This window comes from Alosa sapidissima, chromosome 5 (genome assembly GCF_018492685.1).
Source record: "Alosa sapidissima isolate fAloSap1 chromosome 5, fAloSap1.pri, whole genome shotgun sequence".
Lineage (NCBI taxonomy): Eukaryota > Metazoa > Chordata > Actinopteri > Clupeiformes > Clupeidae > Alosa > Alosa sapidissima.
Window position 1 is genome coordinate 6,839,944 of NC_055961.1, and position 21,073 is coordinate 6,861,016.

At 40.0% G+C, this 21,073-nt stretch overlaps 2 protein-coding genes and 2 long non-coding RNA genes across 6 annotated transcripts in view; 3 read left to right on the top strand and 1 right to left on the bottom strand.

The window, feature by feature from the left end:
• The first annotated feature begins 443 nt into the window (after positions 1-443).
• LOC121709087 (deoxynucleoside triphosphate triphosphohydrolase SAMHD1-like) overlaps positions 444-21,073 on the top strand; it is a 42,424-nt gene continuing 21,794 nt past the window's right edge. Inside the window, exons 1-2 of the mRNA XM_042092160.1 lie at positions 444-635; positions 989-1,115. Of these exons, the coding sequence (XP_041948094.1) occupies positions 506-635; positions 989-1,115 (257 nt within the window). The 5' untranslated portion in view covers positions 444-505. The remainder of the gene's footprint in view (positions 636-988; positions 1,116-21,073) is intronic.
• On the top strand, positions 3,140-6,558 carry LOC121709088. The gene is made up of 9 exons (XR_006031835.1): positions 3,140-3,418; positions 4,210-4,296; positions 4,479-4,566; positions 4,673-4,825; positions 4,963-5,022; positions 5,190-5,399; positions 5,525-5,675; positions 5,786-5,865; positions 5,967-6,558. It is a non-coding gene; the product is annotated as an uncharacterized LOC121709088 (long non-coding RNA).
• On the bottom strand, positions 7,602-15,459 carry LOC121709086. 3 transcript variants are annotated; one of them, XM_042092158.1, is made up of 10 exons: positions 15,168-15,188; positions 14,272-14,358; positions 11,568-11,654; positions 10,381-10,486; positions 9,669-9,756; positions 9,396-9,551; positions 9,062-9,271; positions 8,711-8,870; positions 8,518-8,597; positions 7,602-7,883 (listed from the first exon to the last, which is right to left on the bottom strand). In XM_042092158.1, the coding sequence occupies exons 3-10, from the start codon at positions 11,584-11,586 to the stop codon at positions 7,602-7,604; spliced, it is 1,101 nt and encodes a 366-aa protein (XP_041948092.1). In that variant the 5' UTR covers positions 11,587-11,654; positions 14,272-14,358; positions 15,168-15,188. The 3 variants fall into 3 exon arrangements, 2 of the variants coding, with proteins under 2 accessions (XP_041948092.1, XP_041948093.1); XM_042092159.1 differs by having other exon boundaries at positions 10,271-10,486; positions 15,168-15,184; XR_006031833.1 differs by lacking the exons at positions 7,602-7,883; positions 8,518-8,597; positions 8,711-8,870 and having other exon boundaries at positions 9,132-9,271; positions 10,271-10,486; positions 11,782-14,358; positions 15,168-15,459.
• Positions 7,802-9,377, top strand: LOC121709089. Its single transcript, XR_006031836.1, has 2 exons — positions 7,802-7,932; positions 8,560-9,377. It is a non-coding gene; the product is annotated as an uncharacterized LOC121709089 (long non-coding RNA).

Below are 21,073 nucleotides of genomic sequence, written 5' to 3' on the forward strand. Positions count from 1 at the left end.
GGAGTGCATTAAAGCCATCATCTGCAGTATACATCCACGGTGTGCAGACTTCTTTTGAGTTTGTATTATTTAATGTGGATTTGACACCACAAGTTGGAGGTGACATTGTGAATGTCTGCTTAGCAGAGCATTTGAGAGGCTGAGAGTATGTAGAGTGTGCTCTACATAGAGGAAGCAGCTCAGAGGGGTGCCAAAGCCTACGCCCCATAGCCTACAGCCATGTTAAAATACCACAACACATAGTCATCGAGTTAGTCAGGCTGCCAAGTAGAGAAAGAGAAAGAAACTTGGAGTGAGGAGCAATGTGCTACGTATTCAGAGGGAGCAGTTCAGACATGATGAGACAAAATGTTGTTGCCAACAAGCCAACGCCCCATAGCCAACCCCCGTGACACAGATACAGAATTAGTCAGGGTGCAAAGTAGCCTGCTACCCTGGTTTACAACAGCACCGCACTTTCACTAATTCATTTCATTTTTCACCAGCAGCCAGCAAAACAATAACTATGACGGCACCTGTGCCCAGTAGCTTTTCAGCAGACCCTAAAGAATGCGAATGGGATACTAAGTCAATCTGTGCATATTTAAAGGAAAAACTGGACTGTTTCTCTGATTCGGATGCCAAAGTATTCGAAGGTAAAAAATGTCACATCTATATTTGCTGTAATGTCTCCTAAAAGTTTATGACTTTCCTCTCTATTCTAGCCTACGTGTTTGTCTGCTTTCATGGTTGAAGACTTTTTGAAAATAATCAAAGAATGCCAGGTTTATTGATAATAAGGTTTAGTGTATTTTTAACTGCTTATAGACAATATACTTAAATGTCAAAATGACAATATTATTACATGATTTCTGAAACCTGCCACTCAAAGAACAAAACCCCACACCAAACATGGTGTGATGACAATGCATAAGCAATGACAGCACTTGTAATATATTGTAGCTTCACAAACATTTGGAAAGACATAATCATTGATATAAATCAACAGATTTGAAGTTCCAGATCGTGTTGGACAGTGAGGCGTTTCATGATGATGAAAAGGTGTCATTCTATATGGAAGGGGTCCGTAAAGGCCGATCAGGGATGGAGGAAAATCTCCAGCAAAAAGGAATAGGGTAAGTAATTTTTATTTAATTGTTTTATCTTAGGGTATCTTTAGGGGCCTGCCGTTGCCTATTGGCTAGGGCTTCGGGCTTGGAACTGAAGGGTTGCCGGTTAAGCAATGCTCTCCCATGCCCACATCCACAGCTGAAATGCCCTTGAGCAAGGCACCTAACCCCTCACTGCTCCCCGAGCGCCACTGTAGCAAGGCAGCTCATTGCTCTGGGTTAGTGTGTGCTTCACCTCACTATGTGCTCATTGTGTGCTTCACCTCACCAGGGCTGGACTGGGACTAAAAAATGGCCCGGGCATTTTTGGCCATGGCAGCCCACCATGATTTATACGATATGCTGAGTTATTATTATCATTACATGATAATAATAACTGTAAGCTGTATCACCTGCAAACTATAACTTTATGGCAAGCTAAAATAACACTGTAAGTTGGACACACACACACACTAGGGTGACCACCTCTAAACCAACAAGGACGAGGTTGTGCACAAAACTCTATAGGCTACTATTATTATGCATGTTTTAAGTCTGACTGAATAAAATGAGTCCTGTAATTATTTCCTATGTTGAGCATTTACACGCTTTTAGCATACAATCTCCCCAGATAGGCCTACTATTAAGTGAAGATACACACACCCCAAAACATTTTCATTGTTACGGGCTATCATAATTTCTGTGTCATTCTAGTGTCTTTCTGAGTGCGTGCGTGTGTACCTGCCTGTATGCGCACAGAAATGTGATAGGGTTGCTTGTTATACTGCGTCAAGATTGACAACAATTTGACCAATCATGACTGACTTCAGATCTAAAAAAAGTTGAGTGCGTTCTGAGGCCGACCACTCGTTGATTTGTTGTGGATACATGTAACTTATTTTATTTTTTCTCCTCTCCGCGTCGACGACAATCGAATAGCGCAATGTAAAATGCAGATGGCTTCTTTGCTACTGATGCATGTTGCAGAGAAACGCTCAAATGCATGTCAATCGAAAGCGGAGGAGCAGGTGGTCACCCAGCCCTCCACACACAGCCCTCCCTGCAAACGTCCCTCTTCATTCTGCTAACATTTACAGTAGCTATTCTGACCTCTTCCTGAAGGACCGGGCTTCGGGCCGACGACCGTATAATTACCTCGGACACGGGCCGGGCTCGGGCACTTTTATTTTTCAATTGAATTCATTTCTTTAAAAAAAAAAAAAAAAACTGCTAATTAAAGAACTATTTTGTGTTTAAATGGAAACACTTGAACGCAGCAGCAGCTGCTCTGCCCCGCACCTCCCTTCTGTAGGCCTACACTTACACATCCGATTCGCGCGACTTCCCGACTCCCACCACAAACATGGAGAACGACATAATGAAAAAGATTGAAAATTGCGAATTGAAGAGAGTGAACAACAGAAAAGCTCCGTTCTGGACTAAGTTTCATCTTATTACAACCCTTCAAGATGAGCCAACCGGGTTTGTTCAGTGTGTTGTATGCAAAGCTGTTCTGTCAGGCCTATGACAGCAAAAAAACAGGTTCATCACATCTCCAGAGACATTTTGAACGGTCATGTGGCGGACGCCCAGGCAAGAGTTGTTGTCTTTATTAAGAAGAAAAATATTGATAGGCTTTTGCTATGTTTAGCCTACTAATAAACACTGTAATAAGGTTTAAGCGTTTTGTTGGTTTTTGTAGCCTACCTTATGTTTGGATTTGCTGTGCGCTCATTTAAAAAAAAAACGAAATAATCATTTAAACAACTCCACTACTAGTTCTCAAGCTGCTGTTCGAAACATGAGCCCATATTTTAACATGCTCTTTTATGTCCACTTTGATCTGTCAGAAACGTTCGTTTATTCACAGAAAAATAGAATGCTGTTTTTTTCTAACTGCAGAGCGTTATCCCATTTTCAGAGCGGCAGATTACATTTACGAACGCACCCAATGAATATAGCGTTCTATCACGCGAAAACATTGTTATGGGAGGTTAAAAAAAAAAAAGTCGGGCTTGATACGGGTCTGAAAACCTGTCGGACCGGGCCGGGCTGGCGCTCCACCCCCTCGGGCTCGGGCCCAGATAATAGGCCCGTGCAGGGCACTAATCCAGGGGGAAGTGGCCAGAGTCAGGTTAGGGGGAAGTGCACTCTTAGAAAAAAGGGTTCTTGTGGGTGCTAAATAGAACCATTGGGGTTCTTTGCCAAGGAAATAGAACCTTTTGCCTGAAAAGGGTGCTATTTCTTACTCGCGAGGATTATTTGAACTTAAATGACCGTTTATGGAACCCTTTCCCGGAGACGCTCACTCTGCTGCAGTGGATTTAACGGTAAGTGGCACAAAGTTTTTTCTGCTTTTCCCCAATTCATAATCATTGCCCGTGTGGCCTGCAAATCGAAACATTAAGTGATACTTTTTTAAGCAAAAGCAAGAAGCGTTCCCCGTAAACGTTGGTGGGCGATAACACATGACTGTCAGCTGTCAGAAGTAGTAAATTGTAACGTTAGAGGTTCGTTGAATGTTAGCAGCAGCTAGCTATCATAGACATTGATTCACCCTAATGTTACTGGATCCATCATTAAGATAAGTTTTGTACTTTCTTGTCAGCCTGGCAATAAAATCAACTATCGATTATATGATTTCGAGCTTGTGTAGAACGACACTAGCTACTGTTCAATATCCTCCCTCTCCCCTATTGAGTTAAAGCTATCTACAGCTAGCCTGCTAGCGCTAGCTGTCGCTAGTTAGTGAACATAGCATTAGAAGCAAAGCAGAGTAATCAGCTACTAACGTCAGCTAACATACGATGCAAATGATTTGGCAATAACTAATACTTCATTAGCAGACTGTTTAGTTCAATTACAGGGAACCCAGCCAACAAGTTAGGATAGCTAACAGTAGCCAATAGTGCTATAACAGACTTCTGAAACACATACAGATAGCTATCAATTGAACCTCGTTCTTGTATCATGCTGGGCTCATTGCAAATTACAATGTATTTAGTACATCTGTATAGCTAACGCTACGGCTCTGGTGTCTGTAAGACAATACAGGCATCTAAAAGAGGATGGAACTCACTACAATATGTACTTAATGTCTATGTCTTATTTTTCATTTTAGATGAAGATGTCTGTCAATGATGAAGATGTCTGAAACACAATCTTGTTTTTGAGAGGTGGAAAAGTTACGCAAATCATCGTTGGTTCAGTGAGTATACTTCATTAATTCAATCATTTTTTTAATGAAGGTTTTTAGGACCACATTCATGCATTTTTTCTACCTATAGACTTTTGTTATTTTTTCCCTGCCTATTGTTTAATAACGCTCAGCATCTCCTCTGCTACTAAAACCATTTAGGACAATTCTAATTCCAATGATTGTTCTTTCAGGTACCCAAACCATAAAAAATACACTGATGTCCTGTGGTGTCTGATCACTAGATATCCATTTCTTAATGACCACAGCTAATCTGGTTATGTATGTTATTTTTTAACGTTTTGTTATGGAAAACATTATTCCTCAATTGAATTCCTATACTACTCTGACTCTGTCTGAGTCTCATAATTCATGTCTTTACTCAAAGGAGACCCTGCTGGAGTGTATTAAGAATAAGTTCAAAAAGGAAAGGTCTCCTTTGATAAACTTGACGACGGTGCAGGATATTAAGAGAAAGTTTGGTGTCAGAAGACAAAGAATTGTGGGCCATGTGCCTCTGGAGGACCCACCTGGACATCAGGTGCCATTTTTACATTCTTGCTTGTCTTTAGCCCGTTTGTTTTCTTGTCTGTATGTCTATATGCTAGCTAGTCACAGTAGCCACTGTTTGTCAGTACAGATATCTTAATATTACACATTTCTCTTTGCTAATTTCAGAGAGCAAAAAAGTACAGAGTGGGGGTCCAGATGTCTTCTGATTACGAGCCAACACAAGAGGTTTGTAATATGTTTGTGAATGAAATGTTGAATCATACAGCAGTTAGGTCCGGCTACATTATTTATTTATTTCTGATTGAATGAAAGACTATCTGGCTTGAGAAAATGTATATTATCATTGCTCACATACGTTTTGCATTCTCTGAATGTCTTTTTTTTTTTTTCAGATTATGTTGGACCTTGAAGCAGTTGGGGAGGACTACCACAGCTTTCAAGAGCATATAAACGCCATAAACAATTAGTTGTGCCGTCGTCAGCCAGATATTAGTCATATAATGGACAGGATGAGGCAAACTGTCTATAAGAGGGTAGAGCAAATGGGAAAACCAACTGAGGAGGTGATGGAGATGTTCCAATTTCTTTGGGTGCCAGAGCTGGTGAGTAGCAAAGTCTTATAGTAGTATTACTAAAATGTGAGTTCAGTGCTGTTCAGTAGTAAGTTCTATAACCATTTATTGGTAACTACAATTTCCTCTGTTTTGTTTTGTTTGTTTATTTGTAGATGCATCATGAAATGAAGTTGCGGTTTGGACTGGACTTAAAGCTAAGCCTTCATAACACCCTCGGTATATTGACCCCTAACGTCATCAGAGTGGCTGACAGTGGGAGTCAGAGGGAGAGCCTGTCAAGCCTACGAGATACTAACACAGATGGTAAGTCACCAGCTTCTTCTTTTCCCTTGCACCCTTCAATTATTTAATAATAATAAGATCATTAAAATATGTTTTAATGAAATTATTCTTTGTTTCTTTTGACATTTCAGACCTTCAAAAAAGTGCTGCTGTCCTAATTTTGCCTGCCCTTTTTAAGGAGGATGCCAAGTTTCTGTATTGTTTAGACGAGGTATTTGATGTTTTTAACATTACAATTAACATTGCTTTATGTTGTCAATTCACATCATAGACTCTTACAGGAGATCCCTTGTACATTTCTCATTTGCATAGGAACCACTGAGCGTGTTTCCAACCATCATCTTCCAGGGTGGTGATACTCCCCTCCTTGCCAGGAGAGCATCCATAAAGATGGATGGCATCACAATAGCAAGTGGAGAGATGGATGTGCCACATGCCCTCCAATGCGAATTTGTCATTGGCCCCTCCCCTGACATTGATGCCTCCTTAGGCCTTATCTGTATTTTTTGTTTATATTTTCTTTTTGATGTTCAGTACCCAAAAGAGGCCCACCACACATTACTATTCTTTGACAGACGCCTTAACCTGTCTATGTCTAAGCCCTCCACTCCAGTGTTGCGTGTGGAAAAAATGTTATCATAAAGTGTGTTTTATAATCATTTGAAATGTATTAATTTGTAAAAATGTAACTATTGCTGTTTTGAGCATATTTATGACACATTTTTTATGCAAGTAACAGAAGATATGTTTAAGCAATGAATATGTAAATTAATGTAAATATGTATCTATTGTTGTTTTGAGTGTCTTATGACACACATTTTTTTGCGAGTAATATAAAAGATATGCTAAAGCAATGAATATGTAAATTAATGTAGAAATACTGAATACAGTATTTGAATGATAATTGACTGATGTCAATTTTTGATTGTTGTCTATTTGTATTTAACATTTCGTACACATTATACGCTACTTCTCATTAATTAGCACAATGAATGAATATGAATAATAATGAATTAATAAAAGTAATACTACTACTAATAATAATAGTAATAATAATAAGTAGTAGTAGGCCTAGTAGTAATAAAACACACCTGGTAGTTATGGTTCCATTTAGAACCATTAGAATGTAAAATAATGGCACCCCTGATGGTTCATCATATAGAACCTTTTTAAAAGGTTCCATTTGGAACCATTTAGGGTGCCTTATTTGTATCAAAGGATGGAACCTTTTTAGGTTCCATTTGGAACCTTTTTTTCTTAGAGTGTGGGAGTGTTACGTGCCCTTGTGTAGCCTACACTCTAAGAAAAAAAGGTTCCACATGGAACCTAAAAAGGTTCCATCCTTTGATACAAATAAGGCACCCTAAATGGTTCCAAATGGAACCTTTTAAAAAGGTTCTTTAAGATGAACCATCAGGGGTGCTATTATTTTACATTCTAATGGTTCTAAATGGAACCATAACTACCAGGTGTGTTTTATTACTACTAGGCCTACTACTACTTATTATTACTATTATTATTATTATCAGTAGTAGTAGTTGTATTAGTAGTAGTATTAATTTTATTAATTCATTATTATTCATATTCATTCATTGTGCTAATTAATGAGAAGTAGCGTATAATGTGTACGAAATGTTAAATACAAATAGACAACATCAATCAAAAATTGACATATCAGTCAAATATCATTCGAATACTGTATTTAGTATTTCTACATTAATTTACATATTCATTGCTTTAGCATATCTTTTATATTACTCGCAAAAAAAAAAAGTGTGTCATAAGACACTCAAAACAACAATAGATACATATTTACATTAATTTACATATTCATTGCTTAAGCATATCTTCTATATTAAAAATAAAAAATGTGTCATAAATACGCTCAAAACAGCAATAGTTACATTTTTACAAATTAATAAATTTCAAATGATTATAAAACACACTTTATGATAACATTTTTTCCACACGCAACACTGGAGTGGAGGGCTTAGACATAGACAGGTTAAGGCGTCTTTCAAAGAATAGTAATGTGTGGTGGACCTCTTTTGGGTATTGAACATCAAAAAGAAAATATAAACAAAAAATACAGACAAGGCCTAAGGAGGCATCAATGTCAGGGGAGGGGCCAATGACAAATTCGCCATCAATCTTGATGGAAACCATTACTTCCGCCAAAGGAGAATTTTCACAACGAATCATCATGGTTGGCGTCGGTGCTGGTGGTTCCTGAAGAGAATACATTATACTGTAACTTCCTTTTTTACTGCACTTTAAGGTTAATAAGTCCAACATTTCATGAGAGGCAGTTAGAGCAAAAACTCTACTGTATTGTTGCTGGTGGCTCATGCCACTAGTCTAATGTCCTGTACACTGTCCCGCGCCACTCATCTACTGTCCTGTGCCACCTGCATACTGTGCTGTGACACTTGCCATTGATGCAAACCTAACCCTGAGCGTAACCCTAAACCTAACCTGACACAGAACAGTGCACAAGACAGTAAGACAGCAATTGAGTGGTCCGAGCCACCAGCAATTAGTACGGTACACTCACAGTAGGTATGTCACATGATACAGTGGGGGAGAGCCACGGGAGAGTAGGCAAGTGTCAGAAGACAGTATGAGTGGTGCAGGACAGTAAGCCAGTGGCTCGGAACAGCACACGGGACAGTAAGCCAATGGCTTGGGACAGTGCCCAGGACAATAGGCATGTGGCACAAGACAGTTGATGAGTGGCGTAGGACAGGTCACAGGACAGTTGGTGAGTGGCCAGAGCCACCAGCAACAGTACAGTACAGTTATTGCTCCCACTGCTACTGGAGAGATTTAATTTAATGGAAACAGACATCATAATATGGCTTACCTCATTGATGCAGTACAGTAATTTATGGTTTTCCTTCATCAGTGTCGGCAGGAGCATCACGGCAGCATTGTTCAGCATACCTCAGAAACAACAATCAAAACATGACTTGCCATGAAAATAATGCCAACTTTTCCCTTCAACTGATAATTCAATATTGATAGTTAAAATTTACCTGAAAAGACAATTCACTTACATTTTGATTGCAGTGGGTGTGCCTGCAACATTGTAGCAGTAAATGAGTTCTTTAGTGGTCCTTTACAGGTCTCAACTATCTTCTCAGCAGCATCATGCAGGTAACTGCTAAGCACCAAGTCCAAGTCCTGGCCAAATCTTAGCTTCATTTCGTAAAGTAGCTACAAAAAGGAGAGTATTTTTTTAATCTCAAAAGAAAAGTGATTAGCCAATCTCGACCATATTTCTTTTCACAGATAGTTGTGCACTTGCTGATTAACCACTAAAAGTAGCGTAATTCTCACATCTGTTCCTATCTTTAATGCTAAGACCAACTGTTGACTATGGTCATCACCAAATGCAATTGGCTTACCAGACAAGGGACTTTTAGGAATGGACACTGCTGGAATAGCTCTGCAGCTGTAGAGATCTTATAGATTGGAGTTCGTGCATGCAGAGTCCTTTCCATCCTCCACTTGATGTTCTCAAAATTTGGCCTGCTTTTGTGTAGCTCTTCAGTGATGGCTTTCAAGTGTTCAGCAATACTTTGAGTATCCTCCGCTTCCACTGGTTCGGTTGAGAGCTTGGGAGAAGTGAATAAAAGAAAGAAATAACAAAGAAAATAAAATCAGCCCATAAAAAAGAACTGCAATGGGAACATACTGAATTAAATACTCTACAAAAGACAATTCTTGTTGACACCCTACTTGTCGTTTCCTATTGGGGCTTGGTCTTGTCAACCCTGTTGTTGTTGATGGATGTTTTTGCCCATATTTCTGCTTCATCTCTAGGACTTTGTCCATGTGTACAAGGGTTCTCCGCTCTTTTTTGAATTTATTTTTTAGGCACTCCAAAAGGGTTTCCTTAGTTAAAAGGAGATATCAATAACAGAATGTTTTCAGCACAGTACATCTGCAATGAACAAGCAAAGCAACAACAAGTACACCAACATAATAATAGTAAAGATAAATAATACTAACAAATCCAGAGAGGCTTCCATCCCTGAGAAATGGATACCGGGTTATAAGTGCTCCCAGGACATCGCTATACATTTTATGGCTTGGATACCTGCATTGTGAGAGGAAATAAGATTAATCACATCTTTCCTGTTAGTAAGTAGTACTCTTAGTAATGTTTTAATTGTATTGTAGTTGGAATTTTAATCTTGTTTTTATACGTCGGATAAAAATGAAAAAAAAAAGTGAATTGTAAAAATGTATATGTACATGCATGTATTCATACAGCACTCACACAAAGGGATAACGGCCGACGAGGTGACCAGTTTGATGGAAATGGCGGGGTAGACCTGAAGGACTCCACGGAGGGTTGCCTCCGCTGAGTCATTATTTCCATCAAACTGGTCACCTCAAAGCTGTTATCCAGCTTATTTCCCATTTGTCTTTAGGTACAAGTTTTTTAAAAAATGTTTACGAATCATGTGCATGGACTACAGTAAACAAGGGGGTGGTGGTGGGAGGGGTTACAATGAAATACAGTACTTTGCAACAGTTGTTATTGTTACCATTCAATCTACTTCAAAGGTAGCCAGTTAAAAAGTTAATTGCCAATCACAAAAACTTACCATGTATAACGTGTCATGTCATCAAAAATGAGGGTAATCAGAGCTGTGCGAAGATGTGACTTGTCTTTCTTGTAAAACGCAGGGTCTTTTTTAACTAGTGCCTCTCTGACCTCTGGGCTGAATACTGGGAGGGTATATAAAGCAGGCCAGGCTGTTGTTGTGGGGATTGGAGTCGGAGTAGTTTGGGTTGGTGGGGGTACTGCAAGATTGTCATTTCTGAGAAAAACACACAGGCACACACATAAACAAACAGACAGATAATCAGACGGACTGGTGTAATTACCAGTACATTGGTATGATATGCACAGGATATCCATTTTACTCGTGTTTTACACTTCAACAACCAACTTTACACTAAAAAAAGTCTTGATTTCCTTTTAAACTGAACATTTACTTTAAACATGCACCATAGTCCACACAAAAAAATCACAAACAAACACATTTATAGACCACCAAATGCATTTTAGGTGTCATGATTGATGATCAGCTGACCTGATGTTGCCTCTGTCACCCGGTCCTGTAGCTTTGCTTTATTCAATATCAGAAAGATCAGACCATACCTGACCCAACATGCCACCCAACTTCTGGTACAAACCATGGCTATCTCTTGCCTTGACTACTGCATTGCCCTTCTAACAGGCCTCCCAGCCTGTACTGTCAAACCGCTACATATGATCCAGAATGCGGCGGCACATCTAATCTACAATCAGCCCAAAAGGGCACATGTCACCCATCTGTTCATTGAGCTGCACTGGCTTCACTTCACTATTGCTTGCCTACAAAGTCCTCAATGGTTCTGCACCTACCTACTTAAGGGCTCTCATACAGGCTCATGTTACCCCTTGGCAACTCCGATTAAAGGAAAACCATCTAACTGTCCCAGCACCTCGCACAATCCAATCCAAACTCTTGTCATGCGTTGTTCCACGCCGATAGAATGACCTTACCAACACTACCAGAGCAGGGGCGTCCCTTTCTGTGTTCAAAAAGCTCTTGAAGACCCAGCTCTTCAGAGAGCATCTCCTGTCTTAACACACCCACACTGCACCTTGCAATACTCTTTCTAGGGCTTATTCTATGTAGCTTGATTGTTAATCCTCTTTTGTCACGTTGGACAAAAGTGTCTGCTAAATGCATAAATGTAAATGTAGTAAATGTAAATGTAATGTAAATTTTAGACCTAGTGAATAATTGACCTTGACAAAAAACAAACAAACAAAAAAAAACAAGCAGCACTAAATTCAGAATAATAATTCTTTAAGTGTCTAATTGCTTTCAGAATGTGAATAGTACATACCGTGTTGGAGGATGGCCATTTTTTAATTTTTCCAATTCTGATATAAATCTGTCAAGCCCAACAGTGTTTCTCCATTGATTTCTTCATCTAAAACAAGAAAAGGAAATTATATAAGCCCTATAAAGACAAAATGAAGATTATAAAAACTAAGCCACCCAACATTTTTGCTTTAATTAGCCTTGTAGATAACAGTATGCAATTTCCTGTTATGTACCTTTTATATACAGCATGGTGAAGGCTAATGGCAGTATTATCATCAAGGTGATAGAGATCAAGGGAATGATAATCATGCTCTTCACCAGGTTGGATGATAATCCATTGACCTCCATCATCTTTCACCTCAAAAGCATGCAGGTGATAATTGTACTGAGAGGGGATAAAAAGTTGCGAAAACAAAAGCCAACTGCCTCTGAAGCGGAGTACCTTCCTTATTTTTATGAAAACAGGGATGTCCTCTTCAATCACATCTAACACTAAAATGTTGTTGATGGAATACAAAACATTGTCAAGGCAAAGCTTCTGGACCACCAAAACATCCTCCTCCAATTCAATATTTTCTGCGCCAAATCTCTGTGTAAGGCCCAATCGAATTTCTTGTGACAGAGACCTCACCGAACAAGAACATCCCCTCTCAGTATACTCATCCTGCCTGAGTACATCCACTGAAGTTAACTCCCAGCACTGTCTAAGTTGGTGACGTTTGGCCAGTGTGAGACAGATGTTTTTAAAATTGAAAGCATTTCGGGCCAGCCTCTTGAAATACTGGTGCTTTCCTTCAAATCTCATACACCATAGGTGTCTTAAGGGTCCACATTTTTCAATTAGTCTTGGGTAGTGAATTAGATAATGCAATTTTGGGGTGACTTTTCCAGGAAACAGAGAACTGAATAAAGACAGGAAGTGTCCAATCTGAATGGCAAGGTAATGGAGAATGCTCTGCTTGATTGATGGAGAAAGGATTATATCTGCAACATCTCTGCACAAAAGATAGAGCTCCCAGTGTGGATTTCCCACTGGAATGTGATGGCCAATAATGAAAGGCAAAAGGCGAAAAAGGCACCATCTTTCACTTGCAGAACCTGGCAAGCGCCCACTTCTGATTGAGGTTATGTTTATTTTTTGTGGTTTGTTTCCTTTATCATTTTGCCCAAATTGAAATGCTTCAATCTCATTACAGATGTTTTCCAATGAGATAATTTTGTTTTTATGTAAGGCTAAAAAAAGTTGTGACAGCACTTGAGGAACAGCACCTTCTAAAATGTCATGCATTACATCAGGTGGAAAACATGACGTGACATCAAAATACTCCAGGGCATGGAAAGGACAATCACTGACAACACCATATGTTCGTTTTGAAATGCCAGGATTTTCCCTAAGAGCCTCAAGGTGGTAACTATGGACTTCAGGTGATCTGATAGTAACTTCCTCTTCTGATAGTTTTTTGGCTATGTCTGAATGGTCAATCATGCAAAAACGACACACACGCCCGTGGCTAAAACTACAAGAAAACCCTGCAAGTTTATGGGCTGAGAGATTATCTGCTGACACTGTAGCTAGGACTGCACGTACATGAACAAATTCCCCATCATGGCTGACTGTGAAACCATCTCTGTAAAGCCTTTGAAGGTCTGTAACCAGTGGATTCAAGATATCAGTGTATGTATATCTTTTCAGAAGCTGATTTCTCACAAGTATTGACAGATGAATGTGTCGAAGTTGTGTCCTGTACTTTGGCTCAATGTTTCCAATAGAAAAATAGAATGCACAGATTTTGTGAATCGCCTTTTTGGATCCAAGGGGGTTTACAATTTCATATTCGTCTGTGTAAAAATGAAGCCTAATTATGTTTTCATCACCATTGAAAGGGAATTTCTGAAAAATCTCTCCGTCGGTGAAGTAGCTTATAAAGCCTTCTTCATGGATTCTACCATGTGCAATGTTATTAAAGATGTCATCTTTCCCCAAAATGACTTTCAACAGAGCCTCAATGGGAACATACTGAAAAGTGTCAGGCAACCCCCTTTCATTCACTCCCAACACATGCTGTACAGGAGATACCATCCCAAGATTGGTTGATGCATATTGCAGTAACATGTATTCAGACTGCACAAATTCAAATGTCCGATCAAATACTGTTGTGTCCAACAGAAGACTGTCCAATTCTTCATTTTCCTCAATAACAAAGCCAGATTGATGCAGATGGAATTTCACAATATCTGAGTAATGTTCTTGGAAAAAATTTAAAATACATTTTAGATCTGTAACAATGGTATCTTGGGTTGATTTAGGAAGGAGATGTTTTTCCTGGAGATTGAGTATGAAGAGAGCAACATGTTTTTTCAATCCAGACAGAAGAATATCTAAACTGTCACCAATCACAGGCTCTTCTTCTAAATCCTCATCTTGAACTGCATCGGCATCAGACTCAGACTCAGACTCAGACTCAGGTTCAAAATTATCTGCACGAGGCACAGGGTTGTTTTGTAAATAACAACGATGGTTTCTGTAAATGTGAATTCTTAATGATCCAACACTTTTGTATTTCTTCCTGCACTGTTCAACCACACATGATGCAGAAAAATTTGGTTGATGCTGGTGTGTCAATAGCAAATGGCTCAGGTATTTTTGGATAGTGAACTTAACTACACGGCAAAACCCACATCTGAAGAAATGTTCCATTATTGCCAAGGGCAAGATCTGTTACCTTGGAAGATTTGCTTTGCTTCACTTAAGGTACTCTGCTCCAGCCACAAACAGACCTCATGGATGGTCCAACTGTCAACCATGTCTCCTAAAAAAAGAAACACAAAAATTAGGCCTAGCCTATAGCCTACAGATTAACATATTTGTGAGTCCCCCCCTCTCAGATTCCAGCTATTGTTATTTGAACAATGCCTAAATAATAGCCTACATGATGATGTTCTATCCAAAAACAATATGTAGACTTGCAACTAAATAACTCCTGATTCAGAAAGATATGATACTGTAACTGAATCTAGCTAGCCAAATCTCCAAACAAACTGGCACTTCAAAGTCCAATAAATATGCTTCCTATTTAGTTATTATTATGATTTATTGCTGCAGTGTCCAGGAGCCAAAACCAAAGAGTTTTGCTCCCTTATATTCATACTTGTTTAATGAAGTGTAGTGAAGAATATTTAATCTACAAGCTGTTTTAACTAGCATAGAAGCTAGTCTAGCTATACATTATCTAGTTAGCGTTAGCTAGCAACACACTGACAACATCCTCTGGACAAAACAACTTCGTCGTAACAGTCATTCCCAACCCTCCCCAAAATAAACAGATCACGTTATCTTATATCTGTTGCAGTTGGTAAGTTTGCCATTTGTGACTTGTGTATCATCAACTAATGTTGCCTGAAGAAAGTTGACATTAAACGATTTAGCTATCATGCTAACGTTAGCGAAACACTAATGTTATTGTGAACGAAGAACACAAAAACCCCGAGATGTAAAAATGTCAAAGCCCCACGTCATTCAAAAACACGCCCATATATTATTTAAAGAGAAACACCTCCTAATGCTCTCTTAAAAACACGGATGTTTCATTTTAAGGAGATAAAAATGTTAAACACTTACCGTTAAAAAGCCGGGCAGAATGGAAGGCTTCAGAAAGGTTCGTTGAAGTTCAAATTAAACCGCACGTGCGAGAAATAGCACCCTTTTTAGGCAAAAGGTTCTATTTCCTTGGCAAAGAACCCCTATGGTTCTATATAGCACCCACAAGCACCCTTTTTTCTAAGAGTGTACTTGGCTGTTCTAGTCTCACCCTCTACCTGCATTCTCTCTACCTGTCATTACCCCTTATTGTGTGCAGGTGTGCTGGCGTCTGCGAGTGGGCCTGCCTATAAAAGCCGCCTTTTCCAACATGGACGCAGCTCGATCTCGGATCACACGCTGTTTAGGCTACAGACCGATTCAGATACATATTCTATTCTCGCCGTTTCGCTACTCTGCTCACAAATTGTCTTTTCTTTTCCTCCTTTTTCGAAACTGACCATTGTAACTGGTGACGGGCCGGTGAATTTTTTTGTTTGTTTTCCCACATTAGAATAGCTGCATGTTAGTGTAGAAGGTAAGCCGTGCGGAAGACTCACGCATTTTTATTTCGAGGAGGTAAGATAGTATTTGCTTAAAACTATTAGAAGGTTAGGAAACTTACTAGAATCTGTTTTTTTTTTTTTTTTTTTTTTTTTTTTTTTTTTTTTTTATTACTGCGCTTTCGAAGCATTGGCATCGTTGCTGAAGTCTCAGTTCGTCCAAAATAAATTAACATTTATATTTTTCTTATTCCTGACTCCTGGGCCTTTCTTATGTTGTGTTTCCATTTTCATATTGTATTGGATTCATAACATAAATGGGGGCTCGTCCGGGAGGAATTAATTGATTAATTAATTGGCTAATTGAAAAATTTCGACGGTGGAAAATCTGCCCGATAGTTGTCAATTTTTTTTTCTTCTGGTGTTTCCCCGCCGCCGCGCTGTTGCTGACACGCGTGTCCTTTGTTCCCTTTGCAGTGTTTATTGTTAAAATACACCAGCATTTAGTCTGTTAATTGACTCAATATTTTTCGAAATCCCAGGAGTTTTGTGAGTAGTTGCGGTAGCCTTTTTGTCTGAAACGCGTTTGTTCGTTTGTTCAGTTTTGCTCTCGCAACATGTTCGATTTAGAAGAGTACACAAAAGCGCCTACGCAGGAAGGCCTGCTTACTATAACTCGCGATGAATTGTTGCGTGTTGCGGGTCATTATACAATCGAGGTACGTAGTGGTTTAAACAAAGCCGACCTTCAAAGACACTTAATTGAGGCCTTGCATGCTCAGGGAGTGTTTGGTGAGGCTCCGAAAATTGTTACCGATCCTCCAGCCTCTCCCACTAAGTCTTCACTTGACTGGAAGCGTCTCGAGTTAAAAGAAAAAGAACTCGCATGGGAGCGGGTTAAATTAAAAGAACAGAGAGAACATGAGATCAAGTTAAAAGAATTGGAGCTTGAAAAGGCAGTCCGTTTAAAAGAGTTGGAAATACTGGCTAGAGAGGCCGGTATTCAGCCTCAGCCTGAGTTTGACGTTGCCCGTAATATCGGAGTTGTACCCCCGTTCAATGAGAGAAGTCGGCAAATTCTTCGTGCACTTCGAGCATGTGGCTACGACTTTGAAGTGGCCTAATGCAGTTTGGACTATGGTTTTGCAATGCGTGTTTACCGGTAAGGCACAGGAAGCTTATTCGTCGTTACCGCTTGCGGATGCTTCTGATTATGCGAAAGTCAAACAGGCAGTGCTACGGATTTATTCTCTCGTTCCAGAAGCCTACCGGCAAAAATTCCGCAAATTTCAAAAACCTGAAGCGCAAACCTACGTCGAGTTTGTTAGGGAAAAAGAGCTGTTATTTGACCGCTGGCTCTCCTCACAAAATGTAACCACTTTCGAGGCTCTGCGTAAACTGCTTATCATAGAGGATTTTACTAACTGTCTTCCACAAAACGTTGCTACGCATGTAAGCGAACACAAAGATTTAACACCCGCCACAGCGGCCGTGCTTGCGGACGAGTATGCTCTTGCCCACAAGCGCGATCTTACGCTCACCGTGAAAAGTAGCTCCTCAAAACCAAACAGACAGGTTAGAGACCCAGCGCCTGATGCAGCCCACTCCCCGTCCCCAAACTCTGACAAAGTTGCGTCTTCATTTAAGTCTACTCAGCCTACCTGTGTCTACTGTAAAAAGCGTGGCCATATATTGGCAGACTGGTACAAATTAAAACGAAAAAACCAGACACAGCCTGCTCGGCCACTGAACTGAAACTGCCCAGTGCACCTCCAATTTTCCCAAAAACGAGATTAAACTCTCTTATGCAACTACAGAGCAAGCCACGAGCTCTTTATCGTCATTTGCACCCTTTATTACTGACGGAACCGTCGCTTTACCTGGTGTGCCTGATAAGCGTGTTCACATAAAATTGTTACGCGACACAGGCGCTTCGCAAAGCTTTTTATTAAAAGACGTTTTGCCTTTCAGCGACAATACAAGTACTGGAGATAGTGTCTTGGTCAGAGGATTTGAAATGGGCTATGTGAATGTGCCTTTACACAAGGTGTCCCTCTCTTCCGATTTAATCACCGGTGATGTAATTGTAGGTGTCCGCCCCTCTCTTCCAGTAGAAGGCGTTGCGATGCTACTCGGAAATTACCTTTGTGGGGGAAAAATATTCCCATCACCTATTGTCTCTCCAGCTGCCTCAGGCGATGTTGATTTGCCCACAGCATATCCTGAAGTTTTTCCGTCCAGTGTGGTCACACGCGCCATGGCACAGCGCGCTGTTCTTGACTATTCCAAACCCGAGGAGATCGACTTATATGATACTTTCATTGCCCATCCTTTCTCGTCTGTTAATGCACAGCCGTCTGATATTTCTCCCTCAGCCTCACGTAAATCAGCTCTTAGCCGTGATCAGCTTATAATTGAGCAAAAGAAGGATCCGTCTCTCACCTCGTTATTTTCCGAGGCAATGTCTGAGCGTGATGTTGAGTTCAGTCCCCACGGATATTTTGTACAAGACGGTGTTTTAATGCGCAAGTGGAGACCGTTGACTGCTCCAGCACGCGATACGTGGCATGTTGTTATTCAAATTGCTGTGCCAGCTCCTTTATAGGGAGGAGATTTTGCGTTTAGCCCACAACCATCATTTCTCCGGACATCTAGGCATTAATAAGACCGCTGACCGTCTCCTCCGCCATTTCTTTTGGCCAGGTGTTAGGCGTGATGTCAAGTTTATTTATATAGCACATTTCATACACAGAGGTCATTCAATGTGCTTTACATAAACAAAACCAAACGATAATAACAAATAAAAGCATAGAAGGGCAATATAGTCAAAGAATAGTTAAAAGGTAAAGATCATAATAAAAAGAAAACATAAAACACAAGGTAAAATCATTTAAAAATAAAGAATAATTAGTAAGCAAAAACAAAGGCAAAAGTAGTAAAAAAAGTAATAAAAGACAAAGTAGAATAATTATCGAGGCAGATTCAGAATTTGTAACTCGGCACAGTTAGCAGAAAGCGTCTGAGAACAGTTTGGTCTTAAGTCTAGATTTAAAACTGGCTACAGTTGGGGCCTTTTTAATGTCATCCGAAAGTTGGTTCCACAGCTGAGCCGCATAGCAGCTAAAAGCTGCTTCACCATGTTTAGTTCTAACTGTAGGTTTTACTAGCAGGTTTTTCACCTGGGACCTGAGAGGACGAGAAGGTGTGTACTGCTGAAGCATGTCTGACAAGTATTTAGGTCCTGCTCCATTTACTGATTTATAAACAAGCAATAGTGCTTTAAAGTCAATTCTGTGACTTACTGGAAGCCAGTGCAAGGACTTAAGAATTGGAGTAATGTGGTCAGTTCTTTTAGTTTTTGTTAGAGTCCTAGCTGCTGCATTTTGTATCACCTGAAGCTGTTTAATAGTCTTTTTAGGAAGGCCTGTGAACAGTCCATTGCAGTAATCAACCCTGCTGGAGATAAATGCATGAATGAGTTTTTCTAAGTCATGTTTTGACATCAGCCCTCTGAGTTTGACAATATTTTTGAGGTGGTAAAAAGCTGATTTAGTTATCGCTTTCATGTGGCTGTTGAAATTTAGATCACTGTCAATTAATACACCAAGGTTTTTAACAGTATCCTTTGCCTTCAACCCTTTTGTGTCAAGGAGAGTGGCAACCCTAAGTCTTTCCTCATTTTTACCAAATATAATTACTTCAGTTTTTTCTTTGTTCAGCTGAAGAACATTTTGAGACATCCAGGTGTTGATTTGTTCTATACACTGACACATAGATTCAAGAGGACCATAGTTGTTTGGTGATAGAGCTAAGTAAATTTGTGTGTCATCTGCATAGCTATGATATGAAATCAAATTATTTTGAATGATTTGTCCAAGTGGGAGCATATAGAGGTTGAATAATAGTGGCCCCAAGATCGACCCCTGGGGAACACCACAGGTCAAGGACGTTGGTGTTGAGGTACAGTTTCCGATGGCAACAAAGAAGCTCCTTTCTTGTAGATATGATTTTAGCCAGCTGATAACTATGCCTGTAAATCCAACCCAGTGTTCTAGTCTGTGTAGTAAAATATTGTGATCAACAGTGTCAAATGCTGCACTAAGGTCCAGTAGCACTAGGACTGATGTTTTACCTGAATCTGTGTTGAGGCGTATGTCATTGGAAACTTTAATGAGAGCTGTTTCAGTGCTGTGATTTGCCCGAAAACCAGACTGAAAGTAATCAAAATACCCATTTGATGTTAGGAAGGTGGTTAATTGATTAAAGACTACTTTTTCAATAATTTTGCCAATAAAAGGTAGATTGGATATGGGCCTGTAATTGTTTAGCATAATCCAGGTTATTCTTCTTGAGAAGTGGCTTTACAACAGCTGTTTTCAGTGACTTAGGAAAAGTGCCAGACAGCAATGATACATTTACAATTTGAAGGACATCCGCCGCTATGAGGTGAAAACAGTTTTGAAGAAATTGGTAGGCAGAGTGTCTAAGACACATGTGGAAGGGCTGAGATTCTGTACAGTTTTTTCAAGTGTTTCGTAGTCTATCAAGCTGAACTCTGACATCAAGTTTAGTTTCCCTCTGTTTGTTGCTGGAAGTTCAGGTTGTTGAATTTGTAATTGAGCAGATATGTTGAGTCTGATTTTGTCAATTTTACCTTTAAAAAAAGATAAACTCATTGCATTTATTAGTTGAGAGAAGTTCAGGCGCTAATTGTGAGGGGGGATTTGTTAACTTATCAACAGTTGAAAATAGAATACGAGTGTTATTTGAACTTCTATTGATAATGTTAGAAAAGAAAGACTGTCTTGCTTTGCATATTTCAGAGTTATATATGTCGCCAGATACTGTAAGACATGCCATCCATGTCAGGTCATAGGCAAACCTAATCAAATTATCCCGCCTGCTCCGTTGCAGCCAATTCCGGTCTCCTCCGAACCGTTTGAGCGGGTGCTACTGGACTGCGTAGGCCCTTTGTCCCGTACCAAGTCTGGTAATGTTTATTTGCTCACAATAATGTGCAGCTTAACTCGCTTCCCCGAGGCCGTCCCTCTGAGACGGATAACGACGCCTCTCGTTGTCAAAGCCTTGTTGAAGTTCTTCTCTATATTCGGTCTCCCCAAAGTCGTCCAGACCGATCGCGGAACGAACTTTCTCTCCAACATATTCAGACAGGTCATGGAACAGCTAGCAATAAAACACGTTATCTCTAGCAGCTACCATCCGCAGTCGCAGGGGGCGCTAGAGAGGTTCCACCAAACCCTTAAGAACATGTTGGCAACATACTGTCACGAATTTGAGCACGACTGGGATGAAGGAATTCCGCTGGTCCTCTTTGCCATACGAGAAGTGGTCCAGGAGAGTTTGGGCTTTAGCCCCGCTGAGCTCGTCTTCGGCCACTCCGTGCGTGGCCCTTTAAAAGTGTTGAAAGAAGCGTGGCTCACTGAA

What these genes read in the sequence shown, in the direction of transcription:
- LOC121709086 (XM_042092158.1), bottom strand. An exon ending in ATGGAAGCCTCTCTGGATTT is followed by an intron (nt 9,552 to 9,668) that starts GTTAGTATTATT and finishes CTTTTAACTAAG; the next exon opens with GAAACCCTTTTGGAGTGCCT. An exon ending in TCCTAAAAGTCCCTTGTCTG is followed by an intron (nt 8,871 to 9,061) that starts GTAAGCCAATTG and finishes TCCTTTTTGTAG; the next exon opens with CTACTTTACGAAATGAAGCT.